An 18,865-nucleotide genomic window follows, 5' to 3' on the forward strand; every position below is an offset into this window, starting at 1 on the left:
TTGCGACTTTCTCAAAATAACTACCCTAATAGTTGCGATTAATACTTTTTGTTAGTCCTTCCTATACCTAATTTGTCAGTAAATATTTCTAGACCCGTAGCCGGAAGTTTTAAGGAAACCGCCCGAAGTGCCAACATTGCACGATACCCAAAACGCGTGCGTGACAGTGTGCTTATAAATTCTTTTCGTAAAGAATTTTTTTATTTTTTTTCCAAAACAAGGATTGTTTTTATCCTTGGCATGAAGCCAGCAAAATATTTTTCATCAAAATTAAAAATGGTTACCGGACATGGTCGTTCCCTCTTCAAGCAGGACACGCGGAGACCAAATACTAGATTCTTCTACTGCATCCAGCTTGCTAATTGGTTAGTTTGGTAGGCTCTACAGAAAAAGCTTGCCGCCCACTCCCCCCCCCCCCCCCCCCCCCCTTTTTTTTCCCCTCAATCTACAACAGGGTATTGGCAACATGTGCGACCAAGTGTCCCTGTGGTCGATTCCACGACTGGCCAACATTCGCTAGAAACCCTTTATTTGGATTAATTTTGCTTTGAACCAAAACTCCCGAGCTTGCACTGTAGTTTTTAGGCACATCTTTGAACCCGTTGTTTAGGAACAATAATTAGTAAGGATTACAACTTGTGACCTCGCAGAGAAGATTCCCTAGAGGATGTGGCAAGCACAAACGACGGGTTTCAGTATCGCCTCAAGTTGCCTTTGGCCCGAGCGAGATCAAAGGATCAGATAAGCATTGGGGGAGATCTTTCCACTTTGGTGGTAGGGCACATATCAACTCAAGAAAAAGCAAATACACTTGTTCCGCAGGCTTGCCATCTCACCTTGGCTCTAGGGAATTACAGTAGTAATATGGCAAGAGTGCTTATTTTTACTCCAAAGCCAATATAAATAATTTGGGGGCGTTTTGGCGGCTGCCCCAGTTCTGCTGTACAGAACTCTAGTGCAACTGCAGATTAGCTCATGTTTCAAGCGAGTCCCAGCTGCTCGAGTACTACGTTTCCCTGCATGGGCTAAAAGGGTGGACGAATTGCAAGTAGCCTTTATTTAGCGTTCCAATCGCACGGCACGGGTCAACATAGCATGCGGTGGTACGTTTCAGTCTCGGCGCCGCACAACTTTTGCTTCTTTTCTGCAAAATGAAAATGGAATCACACACAAACAAGATGGGGGGGAAAGACAGAGTGCTTTGCTCTGCTGTGTCTGCTGACGGTCTTCTGGAGTCGCCAGGAGTGCGGCTTGGGTGGTGCTCTGCCGCCCTGCACAGCCAAAGCCAGGAATTATTTATCTCAAATACCCTCAGGGCCACGTGGGCATTGGAGAGGTGAGTACAAAATAACGCCAATAATTAGCCATTAATTAAATACAACCAAAGTGCTGTTACCCTATCTGCAGTGATGCACCAGGTCAGTGGGACACTGATTTACAAATACTGTGGTGCTCACAAACTGCCAATGAATTGGGCGATTATAGCTCTGAAGTTAAACTGGTGGAAGAACAAAGGCTCTTTGTAGGTAAACTCGCGGAGCTAGCAGAAAACCCCAAAGGCTCTTGCATTAGCATCTGATTAAAGGGCAACTCCAGTTAATTCCGAGAAATTCGAGTTAATGGTTGGTTATACTTGAGGTGGTAATAAACGGTTCTATGTCATTTCTTCAAGAAGCATAATATTCCTTGCACAATCTTCATTTGGCTTTGCAGCGCTTTGCCCGCTAGGATGAGCAGATCTTGGCAACTTCATGCACATAACTTTTTCTTGCCAGTTTCATCAACTTTTAGACAGAATTAGATCTAAATATTCGGGCCTTTAATGTGATACGGAAGAAAATTTCCTTGTTTTCTAATTATGTGAAACAAACCAAAGTTGCCCTTTAAGGATGGACATGGGTCCATTTTCCTGCAATATCTAATGTGTGACTATCGGAAGACTAGGCTACTTATCTTAGAACTGGGGGACTAAAAGGAAGCAGACAGAAATTCCAAAGTTATGGAACAAAGATTGTCTGCTACAGTCACTGGCAGAATGAGACGGGCGGAGAGATCCTTCAGTTGTCCCGCCTCCACAGCAAGCTTCAGTGTCCCGCAAGTTTCAGTTGTGCGCACGCGGCCGAAGTGTGCTTTAACCCCTTAACTGGGGAGCGCATATTTCGACACGCAGCGATTTCGACCGCAGCTTGGGGGACGCGTCTATAGACGCGTTATACTTTCTTTGCTATTGGGAAGCTCGTCTTTAGAAGCCTGCTTGTTTTATTGCACGGGGAGGATGCGCCATCTATCCTCGTACATCGGAAACATTTTTAGTTTAAAAAACGATGGATAGATGGCAGCACAAAAAGGAAAGATTGGATACCTCTGTGTAACAAGCCTGACTGTTTGGAAAATGGCGTCCAGAAACGCCGACGTCCTTTGACTGACGAAGAAATCGCAGAGCTGCTGCAAAGTACCGACGAGGACTCCGACTGCGATGTTGATTTCTCGAGTTCAAATGAATGCTCCTCGGGATCCAAAACGGATATTGAAAATGAGGCAGCGGAACTGCTTATGGCAACACCATCAACTTCGGGGTCTGCTGTAACCTGGCAAGACAATGGCACGGTGAGAGATCCATTTCGATTTGTGGGAAGTGCTGGAGTTCACCTTTAACTTGATGATGAGAGCCCACTCAACATCTTTGAATACTTTCTTGATGACAAAACCTGTCGACTGATAGCAGACAAAACGAAAATGTACGCATTACAAAAAATCCTCAAAAATAGTGTCTCTGGCAAAATGAAGGCGAGAAGTAGAGAACAAGATTGGATACCCACAACTAAGGAAGAGGCCAAGCTCCTTTTAAGTGTCTGGATTTTGCAGGAGATTGTTCAGAAGCCCACCCTGAATTCATACTTCACGCGACACCCTTTATTGGAGACTCCAATATTTTATCAGATTTTCACAGAAAAAAGGTTCTGCCTACTTCTAAAGTACCTGCACTTCGCGGAAAACAAGGCGGCAGTGCCAGAAGACACGCTGAATTAAGACCTCTCCAAGACCTTAACCATCTCTTCGAAACATTCCAACAGGACTACGCGCCTCAGTGGGACATCTGCATTGACGAGAGCCTTCTCCTCTGGAAAGGACAACTTGGATGGAAGCTAAACATCCCCATGAAAAGAGCTAATTTTGGAATGGAATCTTTCAGACTGTGCGAGTCAGCAACTGAATGTGTGTGGAATATCATTGTCTACATGGGAACGACAAAGTATGAATGCAAAATCCCCGGAGCTCAAGCATCAAAACATGACAAGCCGTCCCAAGTTGTGCTTGCACTTTCGCAAGATCTCTCGCAATGGACTCTCAAATGTTACAGTGGCAAAGATTGGCCATTTACCATCGAAAGCTTCTCCAGCACGCCTCTTGGGACATTTCCCTGATTTCAACAAAGGGTCAAGCACCATACCTCCACAAGAGGTGTGTGGTGTGCCTTGCACACAACCAAAGAAGAGAGGAAATCTACTGTTGCAAAGACTGCAGTGTGGCTCTTCGTGTCGCTCCAAACTTTATGAACTATGATACGAAGACCAACTACTAAATGTTCATTGAACCCTGTAAATTGATGTAAATAAATTTGTTCTAGGTTCAGAGATTATTGAGATAGCTTCTAGAGCTAGGAACACTTAAAAAAAGAACTCCCCATTTTGCAAATAATTTGAGTCTGAAAAGTACCCAGTTAAGGGGTTAAGGCAACCAGCGTGTCACCGGACTACGCACTCGGACAAGCCTTCGTCATTCCAAAATGCACACTTCCTTTAAAACGAGCCTGCTATCAAAGAGAAAAAAATGCCACAACCTGTTAGCGTCTCTCACGCGAGAGGGATCGGCTTCCCGTGGATCGGCGCAGGCTGCGGGAGCGGCTGCGGCTACGACTTCTCGAGTAGCGTCTTCGCGGAGAGCGAGACCTGCGACGGACAACCGGGCGTCACTCCCACGTCTGAGTGCCGAGGCGCGATGTGCCACAACCCATGCATGTCCTACCAGAGGTTGCCCCCTCAGAATCCAAAGAACCCAACTTGTACACAAGGTACTGGGCAACCCGAGCCTCAAATGCAATAGCCACTAGACCTGGAGTATGAGTGCAACAAAAGAATGGTCTGTCCAAAGTCTGGTTCACACAGCAGCGTTTGCTTACACTGCATTACGTTAAGCACTCTTACGTAAAGAATCACCTAGACATCTGTGCTTCGTAAAGAGCGTGGTAACCAGTCTGAAGAGTAGGCTTGCACACGACATTCGAGGCACTGATGTTCCAGTGGCTTAGAACTAGTGTTGCGTGTTTTCAAATAAATAATAATAAAAAAAACTTCTCGGTAAACCTTTTTTTTTTTTTTTACAATTCAAATTACAATAACAGAAAATATATATATATATTTTAAAAATAAAATTTGTCTGAGAACAGGGCTAGTGGTGCTAAAAAAAAAAAAAAAGAGGCAAATTCCCATTTTTTCTTACTTTGGACTATTGACAAAAGGAAGTCTCCCGTTTATCTCAACAAGGTACGTTCAGTACAATGGGCCAATGTACATCTGGACCACGACAAAAGCTCCTGTTCCGGCTTCCAATTTGGATTATACTATTTGTGGGAGGAGCAGCTGTTTTCTTAAGAGTGAAAGATGTGAAACTGTTTCATAGAATGGGGAGGGCAGCTGAAGGATTTTTCATCTAGGACATTTTAAATTTCAAAGTACCGACGTTTATCGGAGTAACACTTGCTTTGAAGATTTGTCGTAGGACAGTTAGTACTGCCAATCGCAAGGGTACCAGTGCCAAATGCAGCTACAAAAATATCTTTCGATACCGGTGATTTTTTTGTCATGAATTTAGTGTCCAAGCAACATTTATTCTTATAAAAAAAAAAATTAAAGCTTTAATTTTGCAGAATAAGGAATCTAACAGAAAGTAAACTGTGATAAAACCCAAATTTTTAGGGGAAAATGAACAGAGAAAACACTGAATCCAACCTCCAACGTAATGCAATACGTAAGCAAACGTTCCTGTACGTACAGGCTGCATTTCTCACACTTTTTTATAAAATAGCTTTGCAGTGAAAGCCTAGCTCAATACAGCACTGCTCATTGGCCTCTGCTACGGCCGGACTGCGGGCGTCGGGTGCACTTTACGGTGCTTAGCCTTACACCAGTGAACTCACACCCAACACCATGTGCCACCAACACCTCGCAAGCTGTTGTTCCAACCCCAGATAGGTCAAAAGCTTAATCACTTCTTTGCCTTTCCCAAAAAAATGCACCTAAATAGCCGTAGGGTCACCCCTCCCTGCCATTACACATGACCCCAGAAAAAGAAAACAAAAAACAAAAACAGAACTAAGTTTTCAGTCTTGGCATCCAATGTGCCATGCAGCCCTCTGGCGTGGCTTTCCACATGTGGTGCCTCCTCCACAGCAACCTCCGAGAGCCCCAGCCAGAAAATACAATGAACACAAAATAAAAATTAAACCCTCCTCCGCTTTAACGCGGAGCTTCGAAACAGAGCATAGGAGAAAACCCCGTATTAGCAAAAGACATGAAACGGGTAACCTGTGCCGACGGCTGAGCTGATACGCCGACTGGCGAGCTAGGCGAGTCGCGGAGAGCGGAGGGGGCACGAGAAGGGAAGGACGGCGTCTGCCGCCGTTTGCGTTGGCTGGCAACCCCCGGTAGAAGCGAGTTGTTGGTTGTGGGGAGTTGGTTGGACGGGCAGCAGCCGCCGCAGCTGGCGTGGTGCGCCCCTCTTTTTGCGCCCCTCGTGCGGCGGTCGCATTTGCGCCTTCGGTCCCCGCGGCGTCGTTTTCGGGGGGACGGGGGTCGGTCAGCCGCGTCGGCGGCAAACACTTCCCGCGCAGCGAGATAGGAGTGTTGTGGTTGTTGTTGGATGAGAAAGGTGGTGGGTTGGTTGGGTCACTTTAGTCCCTCGTGGGGCTGAGTTAGAGATGAGATGACATGCCCTGAAAGGTGCGCCGTCACGGGTATCATTACCAAAACTCCGGACCCAAGGTAATTTTTTTTTTTGGGGGGGGGGGGAGGTGAGAAACAGCGAAGCCTAGGCACCACTGGGGGCAGCGAAGGGCCCCTCGAATGGCCCTTTCGGGCATGCGACACCGGTGCCTGGACTTGGCTGAAACGGCTGACAACCAGGTCAGGCAGAGGAGAAGCACAGTCTCTCTGTACCTGCCTTGCCCCCACACAAACAATCACCTCTTGTTCCACCAACTCCTCAAATGCAACAACACTTTCTCAGATGCTGCGAGAGAGGTTCCGAGCAGCGGCTCGAGTGCGGGGAAGGAAACGAGAAAATGTGACGCGCCATAAAAAAGGAATGTTTTGCCAGGCACAGATAACAACCTTGAAACCTACCTTGACCGCTTGGCTCCATACCCACCGTAACTGAAAAAACAATGAAGAAAGAAAAAAAAAAAAAACACAACAAGACCCCAATGTTGCACATGCTCTCCATGGAAAGGCAGGAGTGAGATTATCGTTGTTTCCACCACCGAAACTCCTAACAATATTCCATTCGCCTAGAGAATAGCGAACAGCACCATCGGAGCCGGACGTGAGCTCGCAGAGCACCTAGGTTGGACATTTACATGTATGCTTTGAAAGGTCACGGAAGTGACGTATTGGCATCCAACTGGTAGAGGCAATTTCCTCCACCAATCGGACGCCAATATGTCACTTCCTTGTTTTTTTTTTAATATTCATGTAAATGTTCAACCTAGGAAACTAGGTGCCTAGATCTAGCAAGTAATGTTCCTACAAACATTCGCATAACACAGGTTTTGCTATACACGTTTGCAACTATCTGGGCACTGCCCGCTTGCTGTTGGTTGCCTGATAGTCGAGCCTAAATGAATGGAAGGTAGTGGCCAAACCCTTAGTATTGGGTGGTACCACCTGGTGTAGAAACACCTACCCCTTTCCCATAATTGTTAAGGTGTGTTCACAGTTGCCAGACTAGTGGCCCAACAAACCATCTCTCACCCATTCTATTGGCCAAAGTGGCCTTTAAAGCGCGAATGCTTGCAAACATGTGTAGTCACCTGGTTCCGACTCCCAGAATGCTGCACGAGACTATTTCGAGATGAAGACAAAGAAAAAACATTCCCAACTTTGGCAGCATCAGACTTGCTAGCTTCTGCATGACCAGACAAGCCAGCCCTTCACCTTATGGCATCTGTTTTTTTCTTCTTCTCTCTCATAAATGTGTAGTTCCACCGATTTAAAGTGTGCCGCTGATGCATACCAGCTTGGAACGTCAAGCCCTGGATTTATTTCCCACAGTAGAAGTTATGCACTCCATATTAATAGCCTAGTGCAATGCTGCAGGGACCGCGCAACGCTCGCCACGAGAGACCATCACCAAGTTGAGCTTTGTCACGTTACAACCTTCCAAATTGGATGCGTTTAGGGACTTTAGACAAGAGCAACATCCTGCAACACGGTATAGACTTTTCCAGACACGACTGGGACTAAAGGGCTCACATTTAATTAATTGCAACAAAAACCAACGTCCCTGCACCAATGCGCAAAGCATGAAACCCGTGGCACCTTATGGGGAAGGGAATCCAACCCTCACACCCCTAGCAGCTAAGCCAAAACCTAAACACACAGGGACATCACGAACACAAATTATTTGTCCGCGTTTCCGACGCAGGGGTGAACCGACGTAGCCGAATGCCACAGCAGCATTTGGCTGGAGCTCGTGTCCAACTGGTGCTCAATCAACCAATGCTAGCTATGCCAAACTACCCAAGTGCCAAGAAGCTTGTGCAGTCACATGCACTGCACATGTCGGTAAAGCAGCAACTGTTCAGAAGCAAAACTCAAAACAAATAAAACACTCCACGCTTGTTCATCAATGCCTTTTTTTGGTTATTAACTTTGAATCTCTCATATAGATAAGCATATCAATCTTTCATATAGATAGCTGTGCAGTGCGTAAACCTACGCTCCCAGCATTCTCCTTGATGCCTGGGTGATTTGGCAAGAGTTCTTTGAGCACGAGACCCAGCCAAGTTTCACAGGCCTTGTCAGGTGGACACCGAGCTTCGCGGAAAACATGCCGGACAGAGCGCCCCGCATAGTACAACCTCCTCGCCAATAGGCACCAACACTGAACATCACGGTAAAAACGGGCAGTGTAGAAAGGGTGTCATAATTACCGTGGGGGTGCTGGGGCTGGCCGTCTGCTGGCACCACCCCTACGTGACCGGCCGTGGGACATTTCCACCCGCACCCTCGTCCCACAAAGGCGGCTAGACCGGGAGAGGCAGCAGTGTCACAGTACGGGCAACCACGAAACGAGGCTACCCGTGTCACAGTGGTGGTTACCAACACGATTGAAACGATAGGAAGCGCATTTCAGCACTTCCGAATCTAGTGCCGCTTCGATGCTGAGCGAGCTTCAATTCTAGCTGGAGCAATAGATGGACGGATGCATATGGCTGAACATCTAAAATTGGGCGGCAGCTTGCGCCACCTAGGCAGCGTTCTAACAGCGGATGCCCTCGAAAGGCACTCTCTGCTGTTCGATTGTTGGCGACCACAACAGTGTTCGACAAAATGGCGACAGATATGCTTTGCAGGAAATCTGAGCGAGACACCAAAGGTGAGCATTGAAGTTGGCAAAATGGACTTTTAGTAAGTTCATATTACAGTGCTTGTTAAGCTACTATGAGATGCTAGCTGCGACTGTAACGACCAATGCAACATTCTAGTACGCCACATCGAATGTAGCATGGGGCTGTCCAATAGTGCATCGATTTCAAAATCCAACTCCAGCTCCACAGAAAAAAACTCTGAATTTGAAGGTAATTACAGCGAGAGCTCCAACAGAAAGCAAATGACAGGGTTGTCATTAACGAGCCTTCTTCTGGTTAGCAAAGGTTAGCGGTGGTGGAGATGGCAATATTCTGAACACTTTCATTTTGCATTTAATTTTCATTATTATCTTTTATACAACTCCATGAACTAATGATTCAACCAGTTATTTTAGGAGATTTGGCTCGGTGCAAAGGCACGTAACCGTACCGGCAACTTGCACGAAGGTGGCTTTACCTGCTATACTGGTGGTTTGTCAAATAAGTTAACCTTGCACCATATTGGTCGCTGACAGACTGAGAACGGCAGGGCGTCTCATTCAGATGCTCGGCCGAGTGTTTAAAGCTTGCACCGGAGGAAAGACCGTTCCCCCCGCCGTTCTGGCTCTGTCAGTGACAACAGATGCACTTGGACGCAAGCTGCCAGAAGGGCAGACGGGAGCGTTCAGAAGCCGTGGAGGACGTCACACACACCTGCCATCTAGGGCGCGGCAGGCATCTTCAGCATCGCGCGAGTCCTCAAACTCGACGAAAGCAAAACCGGGCGGATTGCGGGCCACCCAGACATTGCGCAGGGGCCCGAACTTGGTGAAGGCAGCCTCGATCTCGTGTTTGGCCGCCCCACTGCCCAGGTTGCCCACATAGACCTTGCAGTCGAGACTCCACTCCCTGTAGACACGTTTGGAGGAGGGGAGGGGGGTGCGCAGACGGGGCGTAGAATACATGTCAGTGGATTCAGTACCGCGGACTCAGGTTTGACATTCAACATTCAAGACGTCGCCAGTGGAAACGTTGAGGACAGTCGAGATGCGCTACTGGAGGGAGACGTTGAGACGGGACGGAACGTAAAACGGTCGAAGAAGTCTACGGCACACAGACGGTACTTTAACTTAACGTGGGACGGAGCTGATATTTAAAACTGTGATCGGAGACTTTTAATGCGTGGTGCGGTTTATTGTAGCAAGAACGTGGTCAGCACCTACCATTCGCGGCGAGATGGCGGTTGACGCATTCGAATGCTAGAATCGAACATTAAAATAGCAATCAAAAATTTCCGATATCGATACATATATCTATCTACATATATATATTTATTTTTATTTTCTATCTGCCGTGTGCAAGCAGCGATGGCTTTGGCATGTCCAGTAACGCTCGTTCAAAGGAACTTCAGCGCCGTTGTAAACGATCGATTCGAGATCTACACGTTTATTTTAATTATTTGTTTCAAAGCGCTCTATTTTTTTTTTTTTTTCCTCAAAATTATGTTGGACTGGAGCAGGAAGCTGCGAGGCGTAGTATAAACTAGGCCTAGCGAGATGTTCTATTGTGCATGATTGATAACCATCGCTGTGAATGCTTCGTGCTTTCAAGCCGCGGAGCCATCAAACTGCCCCCCAAAAGTAGTCGACGGTTAACTGGAATTCTGATTCACTTACATTGTTTGTCCGACCGTGGTTAGGCAGTAATTTTACCACTAGAACGAATTCTACGTTCAGCTGTTCCTCAGCTCGGTCGGTACTTGCTCGAGTTGGAACGCCCGGATGAACGCAAGAGGCGCGGCACGGGGAACGTATACTAATATCATATTGCGTATCGTCATTTGTGGCGCTGCTAACGTGGCACTATTATAAAAACTGAGACTAAAACTAAGTTAAACGTCCCGTAACTTGAGTTATTTAAAAAGTATAAAACATTTTATTAGTAACTATAACATTTTCTTTGGTACTTAGTGCATTGCACAGACCTTTATGACAATTTACTGGATTACGCATCCCTGTTTCGCGAGTGCGGCTACCACTGATGCGGCACCGGATGGCCATCTTGCATGCAGAAATATTTCATTTCGCTAGCATTGCAGAGGCCGGCGGCAGCGTGTGAAAGCAGCACGTTTTCTGTTCGTTCGTCGAGATTCTCCATAAAATGTTTTTAAAAGCATATGTAGGCCGTGGGACTTGCCGTTGAGAACACGTGGAAATTTTTACGAAAGCGCAGTGCCGTAGGAAACAGGCACAACTCGTCGAAAGCAAGTTTTGCGGGTCTCGCGGCGTGGTCAAAGCTTTCATGGCACGCCGAAGTGCTGGGACTCTGTGCCTTCGCAAGCTTGGATACCGATCGAGAATCGACGCCGTGTGGATGTGTTTTGCGAGTGCAATATGCGTGAAGCCGTATGTAAAGGCACAACTCGTCCAAAGCAAGTGTCGCCGGTCTCGCGTCGTGATCAAAGCTACCTTGGCACGCCGAAGTGCTGCATCTTTGTTCCTTCGCACGCTTGGATACGGATCAAGAATCGACGTCGCGCCAAAGTTTTCGAGGTGTGTCGCGCCGTAGATGTCTCATATACACATATCGGCCACGGAGTTCTGGATCGTCCAGCTATTCTGGTGAGTATCAATAAAGGGGAGGTCTGTACGGTTGCTCCTATGCACTATGGCTATAATGTTTCAGATCTACTCTAATGGATCACAGGGGAGCACAAATAGAGCAACGCTGTGCAGCAAGGAGGGTTTTTGAAGGCAAAAGTACAAGACGGCGAGAATGAAAATCTTTGAAGCGCGGCCCATATGGTCGTGTTCAATCTGTCGACCAATCACAATTAGGCCAGTCGCGCTCAAACGTCAAGTGCAATTAAGTGTTGATAAAGAGCCAGCACTGATCAGCGATGAGGAGCTGTTGTGCGCGGTGTTGTGTAAATCGTCTAACGATACCCACACCCATACCAGAGGAGTGCAACTTCCTATACCGCCCATGGAACGCAAATTGGAAAACCCTGGGAGGCCGCAGCGCCATTTGAATCCCCTGGTATCTGGTGGCTGTACTAAAATCAACATGGCGGCACAGCGAAACCAAAACCGAAACTGCGCGGCAGCGCCATTGTGTTTGGATGGATGGGCGGTAGCTTGCGCCACCTAGAGTTAAAAATATATATATTGTAGCTTTTTTTTTTTTTTTTTTGCCCGGTTTGCGCGTTGCTTTGCTAGGCTTCTGCTGCTTTGCGGCTGGTTTTCGCATTTCAATGCTGGTTAATGTGCGTTGAAACGCACACAGCAACGAAAGTGACACATACACAAAAAATATGCAATGCTTGTCCTTTAGCGTTCATTTTTATTCAACAGACAGTAGAAAATACAGACGAAATTTCTCACTGTTTTGCACACGAGAAACAAAGAAATGAACAACAAAACAGGATAAAACGTTAAGGTTGCGTGCGACGAAGGTGATGATATGCGTTCTTGCAAATTCGATTATATAAGTAAGCATATAAGTAAAGACCGACGACGGTGTCATAATTGCAACTAAAGGAAACTAAGCAATGAGTACCAAGAAAAACAGCTGAGCTCTTTGGTATTGAGTCTTCATCGAGAACCTGCCCATTCGTTTTTAATATTATCACTTAAATTTAGGAGTGAGTCACTGCTAAACGAAACGGGAAACCAGAGCGGATCGCTCTATCGCTCATCCTCGGTTAATCGAAAAATATTTAGGCTAATATTTTCACTCCTCGCGAACAGACGCGTGAATCGCTGACAACAGTGCCAAATAAACAGCTCACAGCAAAAAGTTTGCCATCTTTTAAAGTGAGCACATGTGCTCGATCTTGATATGAAAAAGTCTACACAGAAGTCTCCAGTAATTTGACAATGACATATTTCTCGCGGCGAGTGAAGAGCAATCCTGAACAATGATAGGATTTGGTTTTGTGATTGGAAACCATTGTAGCTATTGCCAAAATCAAACAATTAATACTCACTACCACTGCGACAGTTAGGTTTTGTTGCAAACATCTAATCAGAAACTTAAGCAAGAGAAGACCAAAAGAGCGTACCGCACGTCCATTCGAACTCGAAACCATTGGCAGTCATTGTTTCCCCACTTGGCATATCAGGTGGTGTGTTGATGACGAAAATCCATGCTTGACCACATTACCACATTACACCAACAACAAGTTCCCACGAAAAAGAAAAGATAGCCGCGCGCGCACGAACGCGGGACGAATCTCGCGCCGCGACGCACTCCCAGAAGCGAAACAACACACCGGCTCGCGTCCCTCGCGCGTTCTAACGGTCCACCGACTTCCCGTCGCCAGCGGCCAGCGCATCTCGAGGCGAGAGGCGCGGGTTCGGAGAGAGAGAAAGCGCGCCCAGACACGTTGAAAGAGTGAAAGAGAAAGTTACAATAACAGGCTTCAAAGCCATTCACACCTTCAAAACAACTTCACCTTTATTTCGCATCATTAGATATATGAATCAATTTTATTTAAAATGAAATAACAAGTGCCAACAGCCGCTGGGAGCGCGGCAATCGGAAGCAGTTCGCCGGACCGGACAAACGTCATAAGTATACGCGGCGGGACGGAAGTAGCCGAGAGCTTCACCCCACTGCCCATACTATGGAGGCTCACTGTACCCGCTAATAAGGTAAATAATAGGAATAGTAGTAGTACTACTGCGTGGTGCATGTTAAAGACCCCAGGCTAGCGGTTGTACTGCACTGGCTAAATGAGACAAGTCGCCCGTTGAGGCAGACTAACTTCAGCTGTATAAACATGCACACCGAACTCATCAAGCGCTCGGCACATGCGTGACGCCGCCATGACTTTAGTTGACTTTGACAGGCAGCAGTGCACGAGACTGCTCGTGCCGCCTCATGCTCTGGATGCGCATTGATTCAGCCAGGTTGTCGCACGTGCATACTGATCTCTATCACAATAGCTGGATCGCTTCGGCGTGCCAAGGAAGCTTTGATTAAAGCCCCTCTATCCTGGGAAAAGTAGCGCCATTCATTGTTGTGCAAATGCTCGAGAAATGTGCCGCGCGCCACTTCTGGGAAGAACATGGCGCCTGAAATCTTGCTCAGCGCTGCCGCTGCGCCGCCATGATCTCCCCAAGGGGGCTGCACGTTTCACGTGCCTCGCGCATCGACGCACCTTGCGCTACTTGTGAAACATGAAGGAGCTTTAGCTTTGATCATGCCGCAAGACCGGCGAGACTTGCTTTCGACAAGCTGTGCCTTTTCCTTGCGGCACTGCGCTTCCGTAAAAATTTCCACGTGTTCTTAATGGCAAGTCTCACGGCTTACACATGGTTTCAAAGAACGTTTTCGGCGAATGACGACGAACGAGTAGAAAACGTGTCTTCAGCATGCTGCCGCCTTCCTCCGCAACCAAGGAGATTAGAAGGGTAGGAGGGGGCATGCCGTCAGCCGCGTAGCTTCCACAAGACATGCTCCCTTGACGCCTCGCTTCTTTCTCATTTTCCTCCTTAGCCTCCTCACTTACCGGCCTAGCACGTGACCGTCGCGTGGTTGATGGTTGCAGGTAGCGGGGAGCGTGGTGCTGGTGGCTTTCATTCATCAGTCATCATATGCCACAAACTGTGGCCCGCGCCCAGCGTTGGCCCAGCCGACCGACTCTACACCTGCTGCGCTTCGTTACGCCTTCTGTTTTCTACAGACCGTTACCATCCTGAAAACGACAGTATTCAACGTGGAACGTCAGCGCTGTAACGAAGTCTGTTGGCGTGTTTTGGGTAATGTACCGTGCATCTGCGGGGAGTGTTCTCTTTATGTTCTGGCCACTGATTTCTGCAGTAGCCAAAGCAAGAATAAATTATATACACCCTTGATTGCGTAACTGTGTCAACCCGACAAATTGGACCAATACTTACGCATTTTTCCACGATGCTTTCCGCGCTCGCCTGCAAATGAAAGCTGCGCTCTCATCGCTCTCATATGTTATATATCACGCTACAATACGTATTGGCTTTTTCTTTTCGTTGCGGCCCGCTATGCAGGTCGTCCACTGGGACGTTTTATTGCTGTCGTGAAAAATTGAACCAACTCAACTTGACTCGAGGTCGAGAGATGTTTTATTGACAATTGGAAGTGCACGGAGCACACCACGCTCTACTTCGATGGGGTCCAGCCACCGCCGCGACCATCATTTCCGCAGTTCGGCGACCGTCGGAAATCTAAGAGAATTGTTCATCAATTCCTGTTATCGTAAAACTACGAGTGCGTGTAATACGCCAAGGGCTTACCGGTGAAAGGTAACCCCCGCTGAAGAAAAGCCAGTCCGATTGCGGCCAGCCGACCACGGTGCAAGTGCCCATCCCGTATGAAATTAGCGTCCCGGCCACCGTGGCCCCGGCGATGCCAGGCTTTCGTTTTCTCCGTTGCGGCGATTGCCCTGATCGTCCCGTGTACCAGCAGCGGTGTGTCGTCGGCTCGTGATTCGTCTCAACCTCGCTTGTACCTTTGCATTTAATTGCATTATAATCTCAACCGTTTCTTGCTTGCTTCACGCCTAGCCTTCGATCTCATACAACCTACCGGACGGAGCGCGCGCAAGCCTGCAAGGGATCCTTCTACAATCAACCATCCATCTCGCACGTGACATGTCACGCGCACCAATTACCAGAGAGATCTGCGGTCACGTTGGGCACACTATCGTTTAAAACTTTTCATGACCAGGCTTCACATGTATTGTAACGTGCCCCCTCCTAGTATTTATAACCTCCTTGTCCACAACACTCCAAAAACGCGATTTTTCGACATGCAAGATGGCCGTCCGGTGGTCGCACACGTGGAGAGGGGATGCAGAAAGACTAAGGTTCCCTGGATGCATTGCGAACGGCGGCTTAAAGGGGCACTGACACCTTAAAGATCGTTTTTTTAATTGTCTAAAACGATGCAAATTGTAGTCATAGACAAGCAAAAAAAAAAAAAAAAAAAAACAACACATCGCGAAAAAAAAATTTTTTTCACGCGCGTGAGTGCCTTTTTATTTTTGACGTTTTTCTCTTCCGCTCCTCACCTCCTCGCTTCCTTTGATTTCTGACGTCAAAATTCATGAAATTCAGCACCTGTGTAGGCGACATTTTTATAACATTTAATAAGGACAATCGTAAAACATGTTTTTTTTTTTTTTTTTTTTAACGCAATTGCGAACGCACTACGGCCCTTCTTTTTGAAATTCGAAAAATCGGAGTCCGTTGTGATGTCGCCTCCTGGATTTTTTTCCTCCCTCGGAAAATATGGCGGCGCTCGACGCATGGAGCAGAGGGTGATCGGTGATTCGGGGAATCGGACAAAGGGGTCTTTTTTAGGTGCCCGACGACCTTTCAGACTTCGAAAAGGAAATCGTCAAACGGTCCAAACAACTGGTTTGGTGTCTGTGTATCGTAGTCGTAGTTTCGGTTGTGACACCGCCGGGGCAACCGTCGTCTGCTCGGAACGATCGGCAGCACTGCACGCACGCAGTGAAACCGGTTTCCCGGTATACGCCGGCGCCCTTCTCTCCCGCTCCTCACCTCCTCGCTTCGGGTCACGGGCGACACGTTTCGGAGCGGAGGCGCGAAAGAAACTCGGCTCGCAGGACCCCTCAATATTTGACGTCACTCCACTGGCGCGAGTCGCGCGGAAACTTCAAATTCGGCATTTAGAATTGTTTTTTTTTTTACCTCACAAATACTGAATTCCCCAGTTCGAATTTTCAAAGTAATGACCAGGCATCGTTTTCAATCGTTCCGCATAATAATAATAAAACAAAAATTTTTGACGAGTCATTGCCTTTTTTAATCAAACTGACTGGTGAGATCGGTCTATTTGACGGAATGACTTTTAAAAGATCACAATCAATGGTTGAGATGCCAGAGTTTTGCCCACGGGTGCTAAGCTGGCTAAGGAGGCCACCACGGCTACCAAAGGCAAGCTATGTTGTTTCAGCTTAGGGTCCAGATGCAGCCGGTTTCGGTTTCGAGCAGTTGCGTTTTTTTTACTTTATTAACAATTACGTGATGCTGTAGCAAAGGTAGTCTTCTGACATCATCATAAAATGGCCTGTCAAAAAATTAAAAAAAAAGTCTGGGGGGTTGTCATAAGTATAGTCAACTTTTTGTAACACGCACTTACCTCATCGGTGATTCCCCCCCCCCCCCCCCCCTCCCCCTTGTTTTTTTGAAGGCACCCCCTTAATTCGCGACGACTCCTCTATTCTCGATGCCCCCCCCCCCCCCCCCCCCCCCACCCCCCCCCTTCCCCACCTAAAAAAGTTAGACACTCCCCTAATTTCAGTTATTCTGGAAACCCCTGTACGGTACGCCTCATGCAGTGGTGTTTTCGACTTTGACAGCTACAGAGTTAGAAATATTTGATGAAGACATTCTCGGGCGCACAATTCAATACGGACGTGAGAACACGGAAAATGGGGGAGATTATGAATGTTTTGGTCCACTTGACTTTTTAGCGCGCAGCTCTTAGGCGCCCCTTTCCGGGTTGAGCGTCGTCGTCGTCGCCGTCGCCGTCAGGCGTAACCGCGCGTTGCATTATGGGACATTTCCCACAATGTCGTTACGAGGGTCACAAGTGACGTTACAAGGGTACCGAGATCACGAGGGTGACATCACCCTCGTGACGTCACACGGGCATACCCTCCCCTCCCCTTTTCCTTCTCAAGAGCTGCGCTCTTAATCTGCATTACGTCTTTCATTTTTTTTCTTCTACAGATTGTATGCGCGATTTGCACACTCTGTGTGTCTGTCATATTGGTCAAGCTCTGCTCAGGCTCTACTCAGGTCACATGCGGCATGGACACGTGGTTTGCGGAGTCGGCGCCTTGAGGGAGAAAGAGACGTCATGGGTGCTCTTCGGCGGTTAGGTTTTTTTTGTTTGAAGCCGCATACAAGGGCAACGAAAACAACGGGACGAGAGACGTACGCCTCTCGTCCCGTAGTTTTCGCTATGAACTTTTTAATAAACAATTCACGTCACGGCTAAACTATAATTATGAGATCGAACGTGAATTGGGCAACTACATTTTACGATTAACCCCCAAAATGAAAATTAAAAAAAAAAAAGCCTGCAGAGGTAGTCCCCTGCCTGCCTAACCTTGCGAGACACCCCACAGTACCACTATAAAGATTTTATTATTATTATTATTATTATTATTATTATTATTAATTTAGCCCATTTCACCTCTTTTCTAAAGCCGCCCGATCCCCAAACGGTTACAAGGCTATTAATAAATAGCCCAAACACGTTTCCCCCCCCCCCCAAAAAAAAAAAAAAAAACTTGTAATTTTTTTTTTGCGAATAAAGTTTTTTTTTTTAGAGATTTTGTACTGTGTTGTCTGTTGTTTCATTCCTCCTAGCCTCAGCTGGTTTTGGATTATGGCGATCATTGTAATGGTCTGCAAAGGTGCAAGCGAGCGGGGACGTTTTCCACTTTTGCTATACCAGAGTCAGTGGCGTCACAAAGGGGGGGGGGGGGTGGGGGGGGGGGGGGGGGGGGGCGGACCGACCCGGGTGCAGAGTTCCAGGAGGTCTTGCGGCGGGCGACGAGCCATGGGGGGGGGGGGGGGGGGGGGGTCGCTGCGGTCCACCGCTTTGGGTGCCGCTGACCCTAGTGACGCCACTGACCACTTTGTTGCGACAGCACCTCTATTAATGCTAAATTACGGCATGGGACATCTATACATCTTTTCCAGAGGGCGCAGCCATCTTGAATGTCGTCACTTTTGGTATGCGGTAAAACATCGTTTTGATCTCTCCACGCCGCTAGATCTGTTTTGTTTTGCCTCACCTATATTTTCTCGCATAATTCAAGCTGAAATGTTTTTTTTTTTTCTTAATAGATACGGCAGCCACGTGACTGAGAACGACAGAAAACTGAAAAACGAGGACAAAAAATTGGGGAGAAAAGCCGACAAAAAAGTGAGGGCCGGCCCGGTAAAGAGCTCAAGTGGCACCCAAAGCTCGCGGGGCTCTCGCTCAGACCAGAAACTGGTCCTAGATACGTCGCCTCCCTTTTTGAAAGACACAGTGAAGGCGACGAGGGCATTTTGAGTCGCCTGCATTATCGCTCATTCTTCATAACCTCGTGGCTCTAGTGATCCGTTCGAACCACTCAAATGGATGCTATTGTTTTCGTTGTGTCTGCGAGGAGTTGGAACTTCAAGTTGACTTTCGGAATGGTGACGGCATGTTGACATTAAATTTGAAGCA

General features: G+C 47.5%; 1 protein-coding gene across 1 annotated transcript; it reads right to left on the bottom strand.

The window, feature by feature from the left end:
- Positions 1-1,034: 1,034 nt before the first annotated feature.
- LOC115314463 (serine/arginine-rich splicing factor 3) lies at positions 1,035-10,430 on the bottom strand. The gene is given in 8 exon segments (XM_040498727.1): positions 1,035-1,271; positions 3,842-3,950; positions 5,586-5,934; positions 5,936-5,992; positions 6,402-6,431; positions 8,210-8,302; positions 9,341-9,535; positions 10,303-10,430. Coding segments are annotated over 7 exon segments (765 nt in total). The 5' UTR covers positions 10,305-10,430; the 3' UTR covers positions 1,035-1,271; positions 3,842-3,911.
- Positions 10,431-18,865: the final 8,435 nt, after the last annotated feature.

Source organism: Ixodes scapularis, unplaced genomic scaffold (assembly GCF_016920785.2).
Source record: "Ixodes scapularis isolate PalLabHiFi unplaced genomic scaffold, ASM1692078v2 PGA_scaffold7__128_contigs__length_106722199, whole genome shotgun sequence".
Classification (NCBI taxonomy): domain Eukaryota; kingdom Metazoa; phylum Arthropoda; class Arachnida; order Ixodida; family Ixodidae; genus Ixodes; species Ixodes scapularis.